The 21,168-nt window shown below is 45.1% G+C and overlaps 1 protein-coding gene across 1 annotated transcript in view; it reads right to left on the bottom strand.

Moving 5' to 3' along the window:
* LOC138667349 (oocyte zinc finger protein XlCOF8.4-like) overlaps positions 1-19,622 on the bottom strand; it is a 46,110-nt gene extending 26,488 nt beyond the window's left edge. The window contains exon 1 of the mRNA XM_069755577.1: positions 19,583-19,622. Coding sequence (XP_069611678.1) covers positions 19,583-19,609 — 27 coding nt within the window. The 5' untranslated portion in view covers positions 19,610-19,622. The remainder of the gene's footprint in view (positions 1-19,582) is intronic.
* Between the last annotated feature and the right edge of the window lie 1,546 nt (positions 19,623-21,168).

Below are 21,168 nucleotides of genomic sequence, written 5' to 3'. Positions count from 1 at the left end.
TATTCCTACTACTGTGGGGGGGGGGTATGGTGGTATTGTAGGAACATTATACTTTGTGGTGGTATGGCTGTACTATGAGAACATTATACTGTGTGGGGCTATGACCGTACTATGAGAACACTATACTGTGTGTGGTGGTATGGCGGTACTATGAAAACATTATACTGTGTGTGGAGGTATGGCGAGACTATGAAAACATTATACTGTGTGTGGGGGTATGGCAGTACTATAAGAACATTATACTGTGAGTAGGGGTATGGCGATACTATGAGAACATTATACTGTGTGTGGGGTTATGGCGGTACTATGAGATCATTATACTGTGTGTGGGGGTATGGCGGTACTGTGAGATCATTATACTGTGTGTGGGGGTATGGCGGTACTATGAGAACATTATACTGTGTGTTGGGGTATGGTGGTACTGTAGGAACATTATACTGTGTGTGGGGGTATGGCGGTACTATGAGATCATTATACTGTGTGTGGGGGTATGGCGGTACTATGAGAACATTATACTGTGTGTGGGGGTATGGCGGCACTATGAGAACATTATACTGTGTGTGGGGGTATGGTGGTACTATGAGAACATTACACTGTGTGTGGGGGTATGGCGGTACTGTAGGAACATTATACTGTGTGTGGGGGTATGGCGGTACTATGAGAACATTATACTGTGTGTGGGGGTATGGTGGTACTATGAGAACATTACACTGTGTGTGGGGGTATGGCGGCACTATGAGAACATTATACTGTGTGTGGGGGTATGGCAGTACTATGAGAACATTATACTGTGTGTGGGGGTATGGCGGCACTATGAGAACATTATACTGTGTGTGGGGGTATGGCGGTACTATGAGAACATTATACTGTGTGTGGTGGGATGGTGGTACTATGAGAACATTATACTGTGTATGGGGGTATGGCGGTACTATGAGAACATTATACTGTGTGGGGGTATGGCGGTACTATGAGAACATTATACTGTGTGTGGGGGTATGGCGGCACTATGAGAACATTATACTGTGTGTGGGGGTATGGCGGTACTATGAGAACATTATACTGTGTGTGGGGCTATGGCGGCACTATGAGAACATTATACTGTGTGGTGGGGGTATGGCGGTACTGTAGGAATATTATACTGTGTGTGGGGGTATGGCGGTACTGTAGGAACATTATACTGTGTGGGGGTATGGCGGCACTATGAGAACATTAAACTGTGTGTTTGGGTATGGCGGTACTATGAGAACATTATACTGTGTGTGGGGGTATGGTGGTACTATGAAAACATTATACTGTAAGGGGGTATGGCAGTACTATGAGAACATTATACTGTGTGTGGTGGGATGGAGGTACTATGAGAACATTATACTGTATGTGGTGGGAAGGAGGTGCTATGAGAACATTATACTGTGTGTGGGGGTATGGTGGTACTGTAGGAACATTATACTGTGTGTGGGGGTATGGCGGTACTATTATTATTATTTATTGTTATAGCGCCATTTATTCCTACTACTGTGGGGGGGGGGTATGGTGGTACTAAGAGAACATTATACTGTGTGTGGGGGTATGGCGGTACTATGAGAACATTATACTGTGTGGGGGTATCGCGGTACTGTAGGAACATTATACTGTGTGTGGGGTATGGCGGTATTGTAGGAACATTATACTGTGTGGTGGTATGGCGGTACTATGAGAACATTATACTGTGTGGGGGTATGGCCGTACTATGAGAACACTATACTGTGTGTGGTGGTATGGCGGTACTATGAAAACATTATACTGTGTGTGGGGGTATGGCGGTACTATGAGAACATTATACTGTGTGTGGGGGTATGGCGGTACTATGAAAACATTATACTGTGTGTGGGGGGTATGGCGGTACTGTAGGAACATTATACTGTGTGTGGGGGTATGGCGGTACTGTAGGAACATTATACTGTGTGTAGGGGTATGGCGGTACTGTAGGAACATTATACTGTGTGTGGGGGTATGGCGGTACTATGAGAACATTATACTGTGTGTGGGGGTATGGCGGTACTATGAGAACATTATACTGTGTGTGGGGGTCTGGCGGTACTATGAGAACATTATACTGTGGTGGGGGTATGGCGGTACTGTAGGAACATTATACTGTGTGTGGGGGTATGGCGGTACTGTAGGAAAATTATACTGTGTGGGGGTATGGCGGCACTATGAGAACATTAAACTGTGTGTTTAGGTATGGCGGTACTATGAGAACATTATACTGTGTGTGGGGGTATGGTGGTACTGTGAGAACATTATACTGTGTGTGGTGGGATGGAGGTACTATGAGAACATTATACTGTATGTGGTGGGATGGAGGTGCTATGAGAACATTATACTGTGTGTGGGGGTATTGCGGCACTATGAGAACATTATACTGTGTGTGGGGGTATGGCAGTACTATGAGAACATTATACTGTGTGTGGGGGTATGGCGGTACTGTAGGAACATTATACTGTTTGTGGGGGTATGCCGGTACTTTGTGATGATTATACTTTGTGTGGGGGTATGGCGGCACTATGAGAACATTATACTGTGTGGGGGTATGGCGGTACTATGAGAACATTATACTGTGTGTGAGGGTATGGTGGTACTATGAGAACATTATACTGTGTGTGGGCGTATGGTGGTACTATGAGAACATGACACAGTGTGTGTGGGGGTATGGCGGCACTATGAGAACATTATACTGTGTGTGGGGGTATGGCAGTACTATGAGAACATTATACTGTGTGTGGGGGTATGGCGGCACTATGAGAACATTATACTGTGTATGGGGGTATGGCGGTACTATGAGAACATTATACTGTGTGGGGGTATGGCGGTACAATGAGAACATTACACTGTGTGTGGTGGGATGGTGGTACTATGAGAACATTATACTGTGTATGAGGGTATGGCGGTACTATGAGAACATTATACTGTGTGGGGGTATGGCGGTACTATGAGAACATTACACTGTGTGGTGGGATGGTGGTACTATGAGAACATTATACTGTGTGTGGGGGTATGGCGGTACTATGAGAACATTATACTGTGTGTGGGGGTCTGGCGGTACTATGAGAACATTATACTGTGTGGTGGGGGTATGGCGGTACTGTAGGAACATTATACTGTGTGGGGGTATGGCGGCACTATGAGAACATTATACTGTGTGTGTGGGTATGGTGGCACTGTGAGAACATTATACTGTGTGTGGTGGTATGGCGGTACTATGAAAACATTATACTGTGTGTGGTGGGATGGAGGTACTATGAGAACATTATACTGTATGTGGTGGGATGGAGGTGCTATGAGAACATTATACTGTGTGTGGGGGTATGGTGGTACTGTAGGAACATTATACTGTGTGTGGGGGTATGGCGGTACTGTAGGAACATTATACTGTGTGTGGGGGTATGGCGGTACTATGAGAACATTACACTGTGTGTGGGCGTATGGTGGTACTATGAGAACATTACACTGTGTGTGGGGGTATGGCGGTACTATTATTATTATTATTATTTATTGTTATAGCGCCATTTATTCCTACTACTGTGGGGGGGGGGTATGGCGGTACTATGAGAACATTATACTGTGTGGGGGTATGGCGGTACTGTAGGAACATTATACTGTGTGTGGGGGTATGGTGGTATTGTAGGAACATTATACTTTGTGGTGGTATGGCTGTACTATGAGAACATTATACTGTGTGGGGCTATGACCGTACTATGAGAACACTATACTGTGTGTGGTGGTATGGCGGTACTATGAAAACATTATACTGTGTGTGGAGGTATGGCGAGACTATGAAAACATTATACTGTGTGTGGGGGTATGGCAGTACTATAAGAACATTATACTGTGAGTAGGGGTATGGCGATACTATGAGAACATTATACTGTGTGTGGGGTTATGGCGGTACTATGAGATCATTATACTGTGTGTGGGGGTATGGCGGTACTGTGAGATCATTATACTGTGTGTGGGGGTATGGCGGTACTATGAGAACATTATACTGTGTGTTGGGGTATGGTGGTACTGTAGGAACATTATACTGTGTGTGGGGGTATGGCGGTACTATGAGATCATTATACTGTGTGTGGGGGTATGGCGGTACTATGAGAACATTATACTGTGTGTGGGGGTATGGCGGCACTATGAGAACATTATACTGTGTGTGGGGGTATGGTGGTACTATGAGAACATTACACTGTGTGTGGGGGTATGGCGGTACTGTAGGAACATTATACTGTGTGTGGGGGTATGGCGGTACTATGAGAACATTATACTGTGTGTGGGGGTATGGTGGTACTATGAGAACATTACACTGTGTGTGGGGGTATGGCGGCACTATGAGAACATTATACTGTGTGTGGGGGTATGGCAGTACTATGAGAACATTATACTGTGTGTGGGGGTATGGCGGCACTATGAGAACATTATACTGTGTGTGGGGGTATGGCGGTACTATGAGAACATTATACTGTGTGTGGTGGGATGGTGGTACTATGAGAACATTATACTGTGTATGGGGGTATGGCGGTACTATGAGAACATTATACTGTGTGGGGGTATGGCGGTACTATGAGAACATTATACTGTGTGTGGGGGTATGGCGGCACTATGAGAACATTATACTGTGTGTGGGGGTATGGCGGTACTATGAGAACATTATACTGTGTGTGGGGCTATGGCGGCACTATGAGAACATTATACTGTGTGGTGGGGGTATGGCGGTACTGTAGGAATATTATACTGTGTGTGGGGGTATGGCGGTACTGTAGGAACATTATACTGTGTGGGGGTATGGCGGCACTATGAGAACATTAAACTGTGTGTTTGGGTATGGCGGTACTATGAGAACATTATACTGTGTGTGGGGGTATGGTGGTACTATGAAAACATTATACTGTAAGGGGGTATGGCAGTACTATGAGAACATTATACTGTGTGTGGTGGGATGGAGGTACTATGAGAACATTATACTGTATGTGGTGGGAAGGAGGTGCTATGAGAACATTATACTGTGTGTGGGGGTATGGTGGTACTGTAGGAACATTATACTGTGTGTGGGGGTATGGCGGTACTATTATTATTATTTATTGTTATAGCGCCATTTATTCCTACTACTGTGGGGGGGGGGTATGGTGGTACTAAGAGAACATTATACTGTGTGTGGGGGTATGGCGGTACTATGAGAACATTATACTGTGTGGGGGTATCGCGGTACTGTAGGAACATTATACTGTGTGTGGGGTATGGCGGTATTGTAGGAACATTATACTGTGTGGTGGTATGGCGGTACTATGAGAACATTATACTGTGTGGGGGTATGGCCGTACTATGAGAACACTATACTGTGTGTGGTGGTATGGCGGTACTATGAAAACATTATACTGTGTGTGGGGGTATGGCGGTACTATGAGAACATTATACTGTGTGTGGGGGTATGGCGGTACTATGAAAACATTATACTGTGTGTGGGGGGTATGGCGGTACTGTAGGAACATTATACTGTGTGTGGGGGTATGGCGGTACTGTAGGAACATTATACTGTGTGTAGGGGTATGGCGGTACTGTAGGAACATTATACTGTGTGTGGGGGTATGGCGGTACTATGAGAACATTATACTGTGTGTGGGGGTATGGCGGTACTATGAGAACATTATACTGTGTGTGGGGGTCTGGCGGTACTATGAGAACATTATACTGTGGTGGGGGTATGGCGGTACTGTAGGAACATTATACTGTGTGTGGGGGTATGGCGGTACTGTAGGAAAATTATACTGTGTGGGGGTATGGCGGCACTATGAGAACATTAAACTGTGTGTTTAGGTATGGCGGTACTATGAGAACATTATACTGTGTGTGGGGGTATGGTGGTACTGTGAGAACATTATACTGTGTGTGGAGGTATGGCGGTACTATGAGAACATTATACTGTGGGGGGGTATGGCAGTACTATGAGAACATTATACTGTGTGTGGTGGGATGGAGGTACTATGAGAACATTATACTGTTTGTGGGGGTATGGCGGTACTATGAGAACATTATACTGTATGTGGTGGGATGGAGGTGCTATGAGAACATTATACTGTGTGTGGGGGTATGGCGGTACTGTAGGAACATTATACTGTGTGTGGGGGTATGGTGGTATTGTAGGAACATTATACTTTGTGGTGGTATGGCTGTACTATGAGAACATTATACTGTGTGGGGCTATGACCGTACTATGAGAACACTATACTGTGTGTGGTGGTATGGCGGTACTATGAAAACATTATACTGTGTGTGGAGGTATGGCGAGACTATGAAAACATTATACTGTGTGTGGGGGTATGGCAGTACTATAAGAACATTATACTGTGAGTAGGGGTATGGCGATACTATGAGAACATTATACTGTGTGTGGGGTTATGGCGGTACTATGAGATCATTATACTGTGTGTGGGGGTATGGCGGTACTGTGAGATCATTATACTGTGTGTGGGGGTATGGCGGTACTATGAGAACATTATACTGTGTGTGGGGGTATGGCAGTACTATGAGAACATTATACTGTGTGTGGGGGTATGGCGGCACTATGAGAACATTATACTGTGTATGGGGGTATGGCGGTACTATGAGAACATTATACTGTGTGGGGGTATGGCGGTACAATGAGAACATTACACTGTGTGTGGTGGGATGGTGGTACTATGAGAACATTATACTGTGTATGAGGGTATGGCGGTACTATGAGAACATTATACTGTGTGGGGGTATGGCGGTACTATGAGAACATTACACTGTGTGGTGGGATGGTGGTACTATGAGAACATTATACTGTGTGTGGGGGTATGGCGGTACTATGAGAACATTATACTGTGTGTGGGGGTCTGGCGGTACTATGAGAACATTATACTGTGTGGTGGGGGTATGGCGGTACTGTAGGAACATTATACTGTGTGGGGGTATGGCGGCACTATGAGAACATTATACTGTGTGTGTGGGTATGGTGGCACTGTGAGAACATTATACTGTGTGTGGTGGTATGGCGGTACTATGAAAACATTATACTGTGTGTGGTGGGATGGAGGTACTATGAGAACATTATACTGTATGTGGTGGGATGGAGGTGCTATGAGAACATTATACTGTGTGTGGGGGTATGGTGGTACTGTAGGAACATTATACTGTGTGTGGGGGTATGGCGGTACTGTAGGAACATTATACTGTGTGTGGGGGTATGGCGGTACTATGAGAACATTACACTGTGTGTGGGCGTATGGTGGTACTATGAGAACATTACACTGTGTGTGGGGGTATGGCGGTACTATTATTATTATTATTATTTATTGTTATAGCGCCATTTATTCCTACTACTGTGGGGGGGGGGTATGGCGGTACTATGAGAACATTATACTGTGTGGGGGTATGGCGGTACTGTAGGAACATTATACTGTGTGTGGGGGTATGGTGGTATTGTAGGAACATTATACTTTGTGGTGGTATGGCTGTACTATGAGAACATTATACTGTGTGGGGCTATGACCGTACTATGAGAACACTATACTGTGTGTGGTGGTATGGCGGTACTATGAAAACATTATACTGTGTGTGGAGGTATGGCGAGACTATGAAAACATTATACTGTGTGTGGGGGTATGGCAGTACTATAAGAACATTATACTGTGAGTAGGGGTATGGCGATACTATGAGAACATTATACTGTGTGTGGGGTTATGGCGGTACTATGAGATCATTATACTGTGTGTGGGGGTATGGCGGTACTGTGAGATCATTATACTGTGTGTGGGGGTATGGCGGTACTATGAGAACATTATACTGTGTGTTGGGGTATGGTGGTACTGTAGGAACATTATACTGTGTGTGGGGGTATGGCGGTACTATGAGATCATTATACTGTGTGTGGGGGTATGGCGGTACTATGAGAACATTATACTGTGTGTGGGGGTATGGCGGCACTATGAGAACATTATACTGTGTGTGGGGGTATGGTGGTACTATGAGAACATTACACTGTGTGTGGGGGTATGGCGGTACTGTAGGAACATTATACTGTGTGTGGGGGTATGGCGGTACTATGAGAACATTATACTGTGTGTGGGGGTATGGTGGTACTATGAGAACATTACACTGTGTGTGGGGGTATGGCGGCACTATGAGAACATTATACTGTGTGTGGGGGTATGGCAGTACTATGAGAACATTATACTGTGTGTGGGGGTATGGCGGCACTATGAGAACATTATACTGTGTGTGGGGGTATGGCGGTACTATGAGAACATTATACTGTGTGTGGTGGGATGGTGGTACTATGAGAACATTATACTGTGTATGGGGGTATGGCGGTACTATGAGAACATTATACTGTGTGGGGGTATGGCGGTACTATGAGAACATTATACTGTGTGTGGGGGTATGGCGGCACTATGAGAACATTATACTGTGTGTGGGGGTATGGCGGTACTATGAGAACATTATACTGTGTGTGGGGCTATGGCGGCACTATGAGAACATTATACTGTGTGGTGGGGGTATGGCGGTACTGTAGGAATATTATACTGTGTGTGGGGGTATGGCGGTACTGTAGGAACATTATACTGTGTGGGGGTATGGCGGCACTATGAGAACATTAAACTGTGTGTTTGGGTATGGCGGTACTATGAGAACATTATACTGTGTGTGGGGGTATGGTGGTACTATGAAAACATTATACTGTAAGGGGGTATGGCAGTACTATGAGAACATTATACTGTGTGTGGTGGGATGGAGGTACTATGAGAACATTATACTGTATGTGGTGGGAAGGAGGTGCTATGAGAACATTATACTGTGTGTGGGGGTATGGTGGTACTGTAGGAACATTATACTGTGTGTGGGGGTATGGCGGTACTATTATTATTATTTATTGTTATAGCGCCATTTATTCCTACTACTGTGGGGGGGGGGTATGGTGGTACTAAGAGAACATTATACTGTGTGTGGGGGTATGGCGGTACTATGAGAACATTATACTGTGTGGGGGTATCGCGGTACTGTAGGAACATTATACTGTGTGTGGGGTATGGCGGTATTGTAGGAACATTATACTGTGTGGTGGTATGGCGGTACTATGAGAACATTATACTGTGTGGGGGTATGGCCGTACTATGAGAACACTATACTGTGTGTGGTGGTATGGCGGTACTATGAAAACATTATACTGTGTGTGGGGGTATGGCGGTACTATGAGAACATTATACTGTGTGTGGGGGTATGGCGGTACTATGAAAACATTATACTGTGTGTGGGGGGTATGGCGGTACTGTAGGAACATTATACTGTGTGTGGGGGTATGGCGGTACTGTAGGAACATTATACTGTGTGTAGGGGTATGGCGGTACTGTAGGAACATTATACTGTGTGTGGGGGTATGGCGGTACTATGAGAACATTATACTGTGTGTGGGGGTATGGCGGTACTATGAGAACATTATACTGTGTGTGGGGGTCTGGCGGTACTATGAGAACATTATACTGTGGTGGGGGTATGGCGGTACTGTAGGAACATTATACTGTGTGTGGGGGTATGGCGGTACTGTAGGAAAATTATACTGTGTGGGGGTATGGCGGCACTATGAGAACATTAAACTGTGTGTTTAGGTATGGCGGTACTATGAGAACATTATACTGTGTGTGGGGGTATGGTGGTACTGTGAGAACATTATACTGTGTGTGGAGGTATGGCGGTACTATGAGAACATTATACTGTGGGGGGGTATGGCAGTACTATGAGAACATTATACTGTGTGTGGTGGGATGGAGGTACTATGAGAACATTATACTGTTTGTGGGGGTATGGCGGTACTATGAGAACATTATACTGTATGTGGTGGGATGGAGGTGCTATGAGAACATTATACTGTGTGTGGGGGTATGGCGGTACTGTAGGAACATTATACTGTGTGTAGGGGTATGGCGGTACTGTAGGAACATTATACTGTGTGTGGGGGTATGGCGGTACTATGAGAACATTATACTGTGTGTGGGGGTATGGCGGTACTATGAGAACATTATACTGTGTGTGGGGGTCTGGCGGTACTATGAGAACATTATACTGTGGTGGGGGTATGGCGGTACTGTAGGAACATTATACTGTGTGTGGGGGTATGGCGGTACTGTAGGAACATTATACTGTGTGGGGGTATGGCGGCACTATGAGAACATTAAACTGTGTGTTTAGGTATGGCGGTACTATGAGAACATTATACTGTGTGTGGGGGTATGGTGGTACTGTGAGAACATTATACTGTGTGTGGTGGTATGGCGGTACTATGAGAACATTATACTGTGGGGGGGTATGGCAGTACTATGAGAACATTATACTGTGTGTGGTGGGATGGAGGTACTATGAGAACATTATACTGTGTGTGGGGGTATGGCGGTACTATGAGAACATTATACTGTATGTGGTGGGATGGAGGTGCTATGAGAACATTATACTGTGTGTGGGGGTATGGTGGTGCTGTAGGAACATTATAATGTGTATGGGGGTATGGCGGTACTATTATTTATTGTTATAGCGCCATTTATTCCTACTACTGTGGGGGGGTATGGCGGCACTATGAGAACATTATACTGTGTGTGGTGGTATGGCGGTACTGTAGGAACATTATAGTATGTGTGGTGGTATGGCGGTACTATGAGAACATTATACTGTGTGGGGGTATGGCGGTACTATGAGAACATTATACTGTGTGGGGGTATGGCGGTACTGTAGGAACATTATACTGTGTGTGGGGGTATGGTGGTACTATGAGAACATTATACTGTGTGTGGGGGTATGGCGGTATTGTAGGAACATTATACTGTGTGATGGTATGGCGGTACTATGAGAACATTATACTGTGTGGGGGTATGGCCGTACTATGAGAACACTATACTGTGTGTGGTGGTATGGCGGTACTACGAAAACATTATACTGTGTGTGGGGGTATGGCGGTATTATGAGAACTGTTATGGACCTGGTGGTTAGGAGCACCTGGAACGACCTGATGGTTAAACTCACACAGGACAAGCTCTGGGAAGTGGGAGCTCTGCTGACCGCAACCCCTAATCCTATCACACAACTAGAAATTGCCGTGGAGCGTACCTAACGCTACCTAGACACCTCTTCACAGCCTAAGAGCTAACTAGCCCTAGAGATAGAAAATAAAGCCTACCTTGCCTCAGAGAAATTCCCCAAAGGAAAAGGCAGCCCCCCACATATATTGACTGTGAGTAAAGATGAAAGTCACAAACACAGAAATGAAACAGGTTTCAGCAAAGGGAGGCCAGACTTACTAAACAGACTGAGGATAGGAAAGGTATCATTGCGGTCAGCACAAAAAACTACAAAAAGACCACGCAGAGTGTGCAAAAAGACCTCCGCACCGACTCACGGTGCGGAGGTGCCACTCTGCATCCCAGAGCTTCCATCTAGCAAGGCAAAATCATGATAGCAAGCTGGACAAGGAAACAATGAACAAATAATTAACTAGCAGGGACTTAGCTTCTGCTGGAGTAGACAGGTCACCAGAAAGATCCAAGAGCGAACTGAACCAGTACAAGAACATTCACAGCTGGCATGGAGTAACGATCAGAGTGGAGTTAAATAGAGCAGCCAGCCTAGGACTAAACTAGGTCACCTGTGGAAGGAACCTCAGAACCAGCAGCTCCACTCACAGCCACCAGAGGGAGTCCATGGACAGAACTCGCCGAAGTACCATTCATGACCACAGGAGGGAGTTCGATAACAGAATTCACAACAGAGAACATTATACTGTGTGTGGGTGTATGGCGGTACTATGAAAACATTATACTGTGTGTGGGGGGTATGGCGGTACTGTAGGAACATTATACTGTGTGTGGGGGTATGGCGGTACTGTAGGAACATTATACTGTGTGTAGGGGTATGGCGGTACTGTAGGAACATTATACTGTGTGTGGGGGTATGGCGGTACTATGAGAACATTATACTGTGTGTGGGGGTATGGCGGTACTATGAGAAGATTATACTGTGTGTGGGGGTATGGCGGTACTATGAGAACATTATACTGTGTGTGGGGGTACGGCGGTACTATGAGAACACTATACTGTGGGGGGGTATGGCGGTACTGTTGGAACATTATACTGTGTGTGGGGGTATGGCGGTACTATGAGAACATTACACTGTGTGGGGGTATGGCGGTACTATGAGAACATTATACTGTGTGTGGGGGTATGGCAGTACTATGAGAACATTATACTGTGTGTGGGGGTATGGTGGTACTATGAGAACATTACACTGTGTGGGGGTATGGCGGTACTATGAGAACATTATACTGTGTGTGGGGATATGGCGGTACTATGAGAAGATTATACTGTGTGTGGGGGTATGGCGGTACTGTAGGAACATTATACTGTGTGTGGGGGTATGGCGGTACTGTGAGAACATTATACTGTGTGTGGGGGTATGGCGGTACTATGAGAACATTATACTGTGTGTGGGGTATGGCGGTACTATGAGAACATTATACTGTGTGGGGGTATGGCGGCACTATGAGAACATTACACTGTGTGTGGGGGTATGGTGGTACTACGAGAACATTATACTGTATGGGGGTATGGCGATATTATGAGAACATTATGCTGTGTGGGGGTATGGCGGTACTGTGAGAACATTATACTGTGTGTGGGGGTATGGCGGTACTATGAGAACATTATACTGTGTGTGGGGGTATGGCGGTACTATGAGAACATTATACTGTGTGGGGTGATATGGCGGTACTGTAGGAACATTATACTGTGTGGGGTATGGCGGTACTATGAGAACATTATACTGTCTGGGGGTATGGCGGTAGTGTGAAAATACCTTTTTTACGAGAGATGCCAGTACTGTGGAAACATTATACTGTGTGAGCGCCATCATATATATTGCATAAGGGGAGTAAAAAGGAGAGTCACAAAAAAAGACTCCTCAGGGCTGTGCTGCATTTGTACAGACTGCTATCTGCCATCCAGACGGGACCATGTGACATCAATGGGAAGAGGGAGGGTTTCCGGAGGGAAGAGTCTAGAGGGTGCACCTGGTCAGGAGACCTTGATGACGCAGTTAGGCCAGCGTCACACTCAGCGTAAGACAATACGGTCCGTATATTACGGCCATAATACGCTGAAAAGTCCCCAAAATAGTGGTCCGTATCTCCTCCGTAGGCAGGGTGTTTCAGCGTTTTTTGCGCATGGAATCCTCCGTATGTAATCCGTATGGCATCCGTACTGCGTGTTTTTCTCGCATGCTTGCAAAACCGACATACGGCTATACAAGGGATCCATGTGTAAAAAAAAACAAAAAACATATATACTGTATATATATATGTCAGTAGACACATATATGTATATATATTATTACTTCATACAGCGCTAGATAGCTTTAACCCCTTAGCGACCGCCGATTCGCCTTTTAACGTCGGCTGCTAAGGGTACTTAAACCATAGCGGAAAAAGTAAATAGCGACCCCCAGAGTCGGATTTTCTCCGGGGTCTCGGTTGCCAGGGGTAGCCGAGACCCCAGAGAACATGATTCGGGGGGGTTTTTTTTACCGACCCCGCATTTGCGATCGCCGGTAATTAACCGTTTATCGGCGATCGCAAAAAAAAAAAAAAAAAAAAACGCGATTTCTTTTTAATTTCTCTGTCCTCCGATGTGATCGCACATCAGAGGACAGAGAAAAGGGGTCCCCGATCACCCCCCGATACTCACCTATCTCCCCCGGTGCTCCTTGTGGCTCCCGGTGGGCGCCGCCATCTTCAAAATGGCGGGCGCATGCGCAGTGCGCCCGCCCGCCGGCCCCGGGAGAACCCCTGTTTTGCGATCGCCGGTAATTAACTGTTTACCGGCGACCGCAAAAAAAAAAAAAGCAAAGTGTAATTCTCTGTCCTCTGAGGTGATCGCACATCAGAGGACAGAGAAATAGGGGGATTCGGGGACCCTGCCATACTTACCGGTGTCCCTGGGTCCTCCTGCTGCTCCTCCTGGCCGCCGGCGTCTTCTGGGGAAAAGAAAATGGCGGGCGCATGCGCAGTGCGCCCGCCATCTGTCTCCATCTGCCGGCCGGCAGGAGAAGAGCAGTTGGGGCTAAAATTAGGGTTAGGGCTAGGGTTAGGGCTAAATTTAGGGTTAGGGTTGGGGCTAAATTTAGGGTTAGGGTTGGGGCTAAATTTAGGGTTAGGGTTGGCGCTAAATTTAGGGTTAGGCTTCTTTCACACTTACGTCGGTACGGGGCCGTCGCAATGCATCGGCCCGACATACCGACGCACGTTGTGAAAATTGTGCACAACGTGGGCAGCGGATGTAGTTTTTCAACGCATCCGCTGCCCAATCTATGTCCTGGGGAGGAGGTGGCGGAGTTTCGGCCACGCATGCGCGGTCAGAAATGGCGTTACATTGATCGTTTTTTTGTGCTGACGGTCCGCCAAAACACTGATCCAGTGCACGACGGACGGGACGTGTGGCCATCCATCACGATCCGTCGGCAATACAAGTCTATGGGCAAAAAACGCATCCTGCGGGCACATTTGCAGGATCCGTTTCTGGTCCAAAACGACGGATTGCGACGGATGCCAAACGACGCAAGTGTGAAAGTAGCCTTAGGGCTAGGGTTAGGGTTAGGGCTAAAGTTACGGCTAGGGTTGGGGCTAAAGTTAGGGTTAGAGTTGGGATTAGGGTTAGGGTTTGGATTAGGGTTGGTATTAGGGTTAGGGTTGGCATTAGGGTTACGCTTGGGATTAGGGTTAGGTTTGGGATTAGGGTAAATGTTAGGGTTGTGATTAGGGGTGTATTGAGATTAGGGTTAGGTTTGAGGTTAGGGTTGAGATTAGGATTAGGGGTGTGTTGGATTTAGGGTTTTGATTATGGTTAGGGTTGACATTAGGGTTGTTTGGAGTAAGGGTTGTGATTATCGTTAGGGTTAGTGATTAGGATTATGGATCAGGTTGGGATTAGGGTTAGGGGTGTGTTGGGGTTAGGGTTGGAGCTAGAATTGGGGGGTTTCCACTGTTTAGGTACATCAGGGGGTCTCCAAACACGACAGCCAATTTTGCGCTCAAAAAGTCAAATGGTGCTCCCTCCCTTCTGAGCTCTGCCGTGCGCCCAGTGGGTTACCCCCACATATGGGGCATCAGCGTACTCACGATAAATTGAACAACAACTTTAGTGGTCCAATTTCTCCTGTTACCTTTGTGAAAATAAAAACTTGGGGGCTACAATATCTTTTTTGTGTAAAAAAAATTTTTTTTTATTTTCACGACTCTGCATTCTAAACTTCTGTGAAGCACTTGGGCATTCAAAGTTCTCACCACACATCTAGATAAGTTCCATGGGGGGGTCTAGTTTCCAAAATGGGGTCACTTGTGGGGGATTTCTACTGTTTAGGCACATCAGGGGCTCTCCAAACGCGACACGGCGTCCAATCTCAATTCCAGACAATTCTACATTGAAAAAGTAAAACGGCACTCCTTCTCTTCCAAGCTCTGCGGTGCGCCCAAACAGTGGTTTACCCCCACATATTGGGTATCGACGTACTCAGGAGAAATCGCACAAAAACTTTTGTGGTCTAATTTCTCCTGTTGCCCTTGTGAAAATAAAAATTTTGGGGCAATAATATCATTTTTGTAGAAAAAATGCGATTTTTCATGGCTCTACGTTATAAACTTCTGTGAAGCACTTGGGCATTCAAAGTTCTCACCACACATCTAGATAAGTTCCTTAAGGGGTCTCGTTTCCAAAATGGTGTCACTTGTGGGGGGTTTCTACTGTTTAGGCACACCAGGGGCTCTGCAAACGCAACATGGCGTCCGATCTCAATTCCAGACAATTCTACATTGAAAAAGTAAAACATCATCCCTTCCCTTCCAAGCTCTGCGGTGCGCCCAAACAGTGGTTTACCCTCACATATGGGGAATCGACGTATTCAGGAGAAATCGCACAACAACGTTTGTGGTCTAATTTCTCCTGTTACCCTTGTGAAAATAAGAATTTGTGGGCGAAAAGATCATTTTTATGTAAACAAAAGCGATTTTTTATTTTCACGGCTCTACGTTATAAACTTCCGTGAAGCACTTGGGGGTTCAAAGAGCTCACCACACATCTAGATAAGTTCCTTAAGGGGTCTAGTTTCCAAAATGGGGTCACTTGTGGGGAGTTTCCACTGTTTAGGTACATCAGGGGCTCGCTAAACGTGACATGGCATCCGATCTCAATTCCAGCCAATTCTGCATTGAAAAAGTCAAACGGCGCTCCTTCCCTTCCAAGTTCTGCGGTGCGCCCAAAAAGTGGTTTACCCCCACATATGGGGTATTGGCGTGTTCAGGAGAAATTGCATAACAAAATTTATGGTTACATTTCTGTTTTTACACATGTGAAAATAAAAAAAAGGTTCTGAATTAAGATGTTTGCAAAAAAAAGTTAAATGTTCATTTTTTCCTTCCACATTGTTTCAGTTCCTGTGAAGCACGTAAAGGGTTAATAAACTTCTTGAATGTAGTTTTGAGAACCTTGAGGGGTGTAGTTTTTAGAATGGTGTCACGCTTCGTTATTTTCTATCATATAGACCCCTCAAAATGACTTCAAATGTGATGTGGTCCCTAAAAAAAAATGGTGTTGTAAAAATGAGAAATTGCTGGTAAACTTTTAACCCTTATAACTCCCTAACAAAAAAAAAATTTTGTTTCCAAAATTGTGCTGATGTTAAGTAGACATGTGGGAAATGTTATTTATTAACTATTTTTCGTGACATATCTCACTGATTTAAGGGCATAAAAATACAAAGTTTAAAAATTGCAAAATTTTTAAAATTTTTGCCATATTTCGTTTTTTTCATAAATAATCGCAAGTAACATCGAAGAAATGTTACCACTAACATGAAGTACAATATGTCACAAAAAAAAACAATCTCAGAATCAGCGGGATCCGTTGAAGCGTTCCAGAGTTATAACCTCATAAAGTGACAATGGTCAGAATTGTAAAAATTGGCTCGGTCATTAAGTACCAAATTGGCTCTGTCACTAAGGGGTTAAAGCCGGTAATTCAATTGCCAGCTTTTGCTATCTCCTTCCTAAACCCGACATGATATGAGACATGATTACATACAGTAAACCAACTCATATCACCATTTTTTTTGCATATTCCACACTACTAATGTTAGTAGTGTGTATATGCAAAATTTGGCCGTTCTAGCTATTAAATTAAAGGGTTAAATGGCGGAAAAAATTGGCGTGGGCTCCCGCGCAATTTTCTCCGCCAGAGTAGTAAAGCCAGTGACTGAGGGTAGATATTAATAGCCTGGAGAGGGTCCACGGTTATTGGCCCCCCCTGGCTAAAAACATCTGCCCCCAGCCACCCCAGAAAAGGCACATCTGGTAGATGCGCCTATTCTGGCACTTGGCCACTCTCTTCCCATTCCCGTGTAGCGGTGGGATATGGTGTAATGAAGGGTTAATGCCACCTTGCTATTGTAAGGTGACATTAAGCCAAATTAATAATGGAGAGGCGTCAATTATGACACCTATCCATTATTAATCCAATACTAGTAAAGGGTTAAAAAAACACACACATTATTAAAATTTATTTTATTGAAATAAAAACAAAGGTTGTTGTAATAATTTATTCTACGCTCAATCCTTCTGAAGAACCTCGTTCTGTAACAAAGTAAAAATAATAAACCAATAATATACATACCTTCCGAAGATCTGTAAGGTCCCACGATGTAAATCCATCTGAAGGGGTTAAAAAATTTTGCAGCCAGGAGCTCTGCTAATGCAGCACTGCTCCTGGCTGCAAAACCCCAGAGAATGAAGGTAAAGTAGGTCAATGACCTATATTTGCCTTCATTTGCAGTGAGGCCCCCTCTGCTGGCTGTTCCTGGAGCGTGGGAACTTTCCTAGAAAGCTCCCAGGCTCGAGTTCATATGAGGACAACCAGCAGAGGGCACCTCACCGCGAATGAAGGTAACTACAGGTCTTTGACCTACTTTACCTTCATTCCCCGGGGTTTTACAGCCACGAGCACAGCTGCATTAGCAGAGCTCCTGGCTGCAAAAATTTTTAACCCCTTCAGATGGATTTACATCGTGGGACCTTACAGATCTTCGGAAGGTATGTATATTATTGGTTTATTATTTTTACTTTGTTACAGAACGAGGGTCTTCAGAAGGATTGAGCGTAGAATAAATTATTACAACAACCTTTGTTTTTATTTCAATAAAATAATTTTTAATAATGTGTGTTTTTTTAACCCTTTACTAGTATTGGATTAATAATGGACAGGTGTCATAATTGACGCCTCTCCATTATTAATTTGGCTTAATGTCACCTTACAATAGCAAGGTAACATTAAACCTTCATTACCCCATATCCCACCGCTACACGGGAATGGGAAGAGAGTGGCCAAGTGCCAGAATAGGCGCATCTTCCAGATGTGCCTTTTCTGGGGTGGCTGGGGGCAGGTGTTTTTAGCCAGGGGGGGGGGGGGGCAATAACCATGGACCCTCTCCAGGCTATTAATATCTACCCTCAGTCACTGACTTTACTACTCTGGCGGAGAAAATTGCGCGGGAGCCCATGCCAATTTTTTCCGCCATTTAACCCCCAAAAAATGGTGATATGAGATGGTTTACTGTATGTAACCATGTCTCATATCATGTCGGGTTTAGGAAGGAGAGAGCAAAAGCCGGTAATTGAATTACCGGCTTTAAAGCTATCTCGCACTGGATGAAATATTAATATATATACATATATGTGTCTGACATATATATATATATATATATATATATATATATATATATATACCTATTCTATGTGTACACATTTATTCTACCCATTCTATTGTAAGCTGTCAGTGTGATTTTACCGTACACCGCACTGAATTGCCGGCTTTTCTATAGAACACCGCTGCGTATTTCTCGCAAGTCACACTGCTGGTCCGTGTGTAATCCGTATTTTTGTGGCTTCCATAGACTTTCATTGGCGTTTTTTTTGCGCAATACGGCGACAAACGCAGCATGCTGCGATTTTCTACGGCCGTAGAAAGCCGTATAATACTGATCAGTAAAATACGGCAGATAGGAGCAGGGGCATAGAGAATAATTGGGACGTTTGTTAGGCGAGTTTTACGGACGTAGTTTCTGCGCTCTTATGTCCGTAAAACTCGCTAGTGTGACGGCAGCCTTACTGATATTATAAAGGCCGGAGCCCCAAAGGCAGAACAGATTTGGCGCCAACAAAGGAAAGGGGTGCGGGGAAGAATCTGAGGTACCAGCTCATGGTAAAGTGCCCGAGGCAGCTGGGCGTGGGGCAGAACCCTGCTTACAGGGCATAATGGGGGCATTACACTGTGTGGGGCCAAGAAAGGGGCCCTGTACTAGGAGAACAATCCGCTCCCTCACTTCCTGTCCTCCATAGTTGCCTCGTATGTATCTATTACAGGAAACAGAACAACAACGTTATGATTCTTATAAAGAGTCTCCGTGCAGAAGGGGTTAATGTCCCCGCGCTCAGTAATGGGGAATCTCCACATACCTCCACCTGCAGAGCCGCACTCCACATATATGGCTGCTCTGTGCGCACAGGACCTGTGATGAGGTCACAGGAGGGAGGAGTCAGGGGTCACGTGATCAGGTCCCTCAGGGATGAGATGGTTGTGGCTGTAGTCCTGGTTCCTCTGTGCACTGGGATTCCGCTTTCTCACACAGTCGGATATTTCCCGGTTGCAGACGGACCGGGGCCTTTAGTGACTTGGATTCCGCCTGCTCTATATAAGAATGCTGAATCCCAGTAGATAGAAGGCCCCTTATTGTATATAGATATAGATGAATCCTGTCATGTGATTTTTTTTGAGCTGCAGACTAGATATGACATCTGATCACACATTTATTTATATGTGACAATTATATGCAAGAATTTTCCCCTTAATCCCAGTGTGTACAATATTCTGCGCCAATCTCATCCGCGTCCCGTTTTATTTACTGGTGATCATTTTTGTAGATCACACAACCACAGATTTTTTCCAGTGTTTTAACCCTCGGGCGATTTTCCGTTTTTTAACATTTTTTTTCCCTGCCCATAACTTATTTTTCCATCCACATCACCAATGGGATTTTTTATTTTTATTTTGGCGGGACGTTCTTATTGATGCCATTTTGGCGCGGATCCCATGTTTTGATCACCTCTTATTTTATTGCAATGTTGCGGCGACCAAAAAAAAGTCATTATGGAGTTTCGAGTTTTTTTCTCGTTATGCCGTTTACTGATCAGATTAGTTTACATTTTGATTGGTCAGACCTTTCGGAACACGTCAATTCCAAATTTGTGTATTTTTTTAATTGAGCAAAAGCAATATTTTTTTCTCATATTTCTATGATATATGATGTAACTGCATCATGCGTTGTGAAGGGGTTAATACTATAATTATTGGCCAAATGGACCAGGTCCTTCTGCCGACTTGGATTTAGCCTTCCTGCTCTCTGTGAGAAAGCTAAATCCCATTTGGCCAAGGCCTCTTTCACACTTCCTTTTCTTGCAATCCGTCGCAATCCGTCATTTTGGGCAAAAACGGATCCTGCAAATGTGCTCGCAGGATGCATTTTTTTACCACACGTCGCGTCCGTCATGCTACGGATCCGTCGTGTTTTGGCGGACCGTCGTCACAAAAAAATGTTCAATGTAACGTGTTTTTGTACGTCGCCGAAACTCCACCCCCTCCTCCCCAGACTGCAGAATGGGCTTCCGATGCGTCGAAAAACTGCATCCGCTGCCCACGTCGTGCAAAACTTTCACAACGTCCGTCGGTACGTCGGCCCGACGCATTGCAACGAAAGATGATCTACTAGATATAGCAGGCTAAAGGACCAGGTCCTTCTGCCAACTTGAATTTAGCCTGCTCACTGTGAGAAAGCTAAATCCAAGTGGGATAAAGGACCAGGTCCCTTGAAGTGGTTTAATACCAGACTTAGGCTAGGGTCACATTGCGTTATGTTGTATTGTATATTGGGCGTGCGCTAGCGATGTGCCGTCATTTGAGTGACGGACCGCGAACACTGCTTGCAGCGTTCGCGGTCCGTTCCTCGCTAGCGCAGATCGGGGATCTGCGCTAGCGGGATCAGCTA

Source organism: Ranitomeya imitator, chromosome 2, assembly GCF_032444005.1.
Source record: "Ranitomeya imitator isolate aRanImi1 chromosome 2, aRanImi1.pri, whole genome shotgun sequence".
Classification (NCBI taxonomy): Eukaryota; Metazoa; Chordata; class Amphibia; order Anura; family Dendrobatidae; genus Ranitomeya; species Ranitomeya imitator.
The sequence above is the reverse complement of the archived record's forward strand: the minus strand, read 5'-3'. Positions and strand labels throughout refer to the sequence as shown.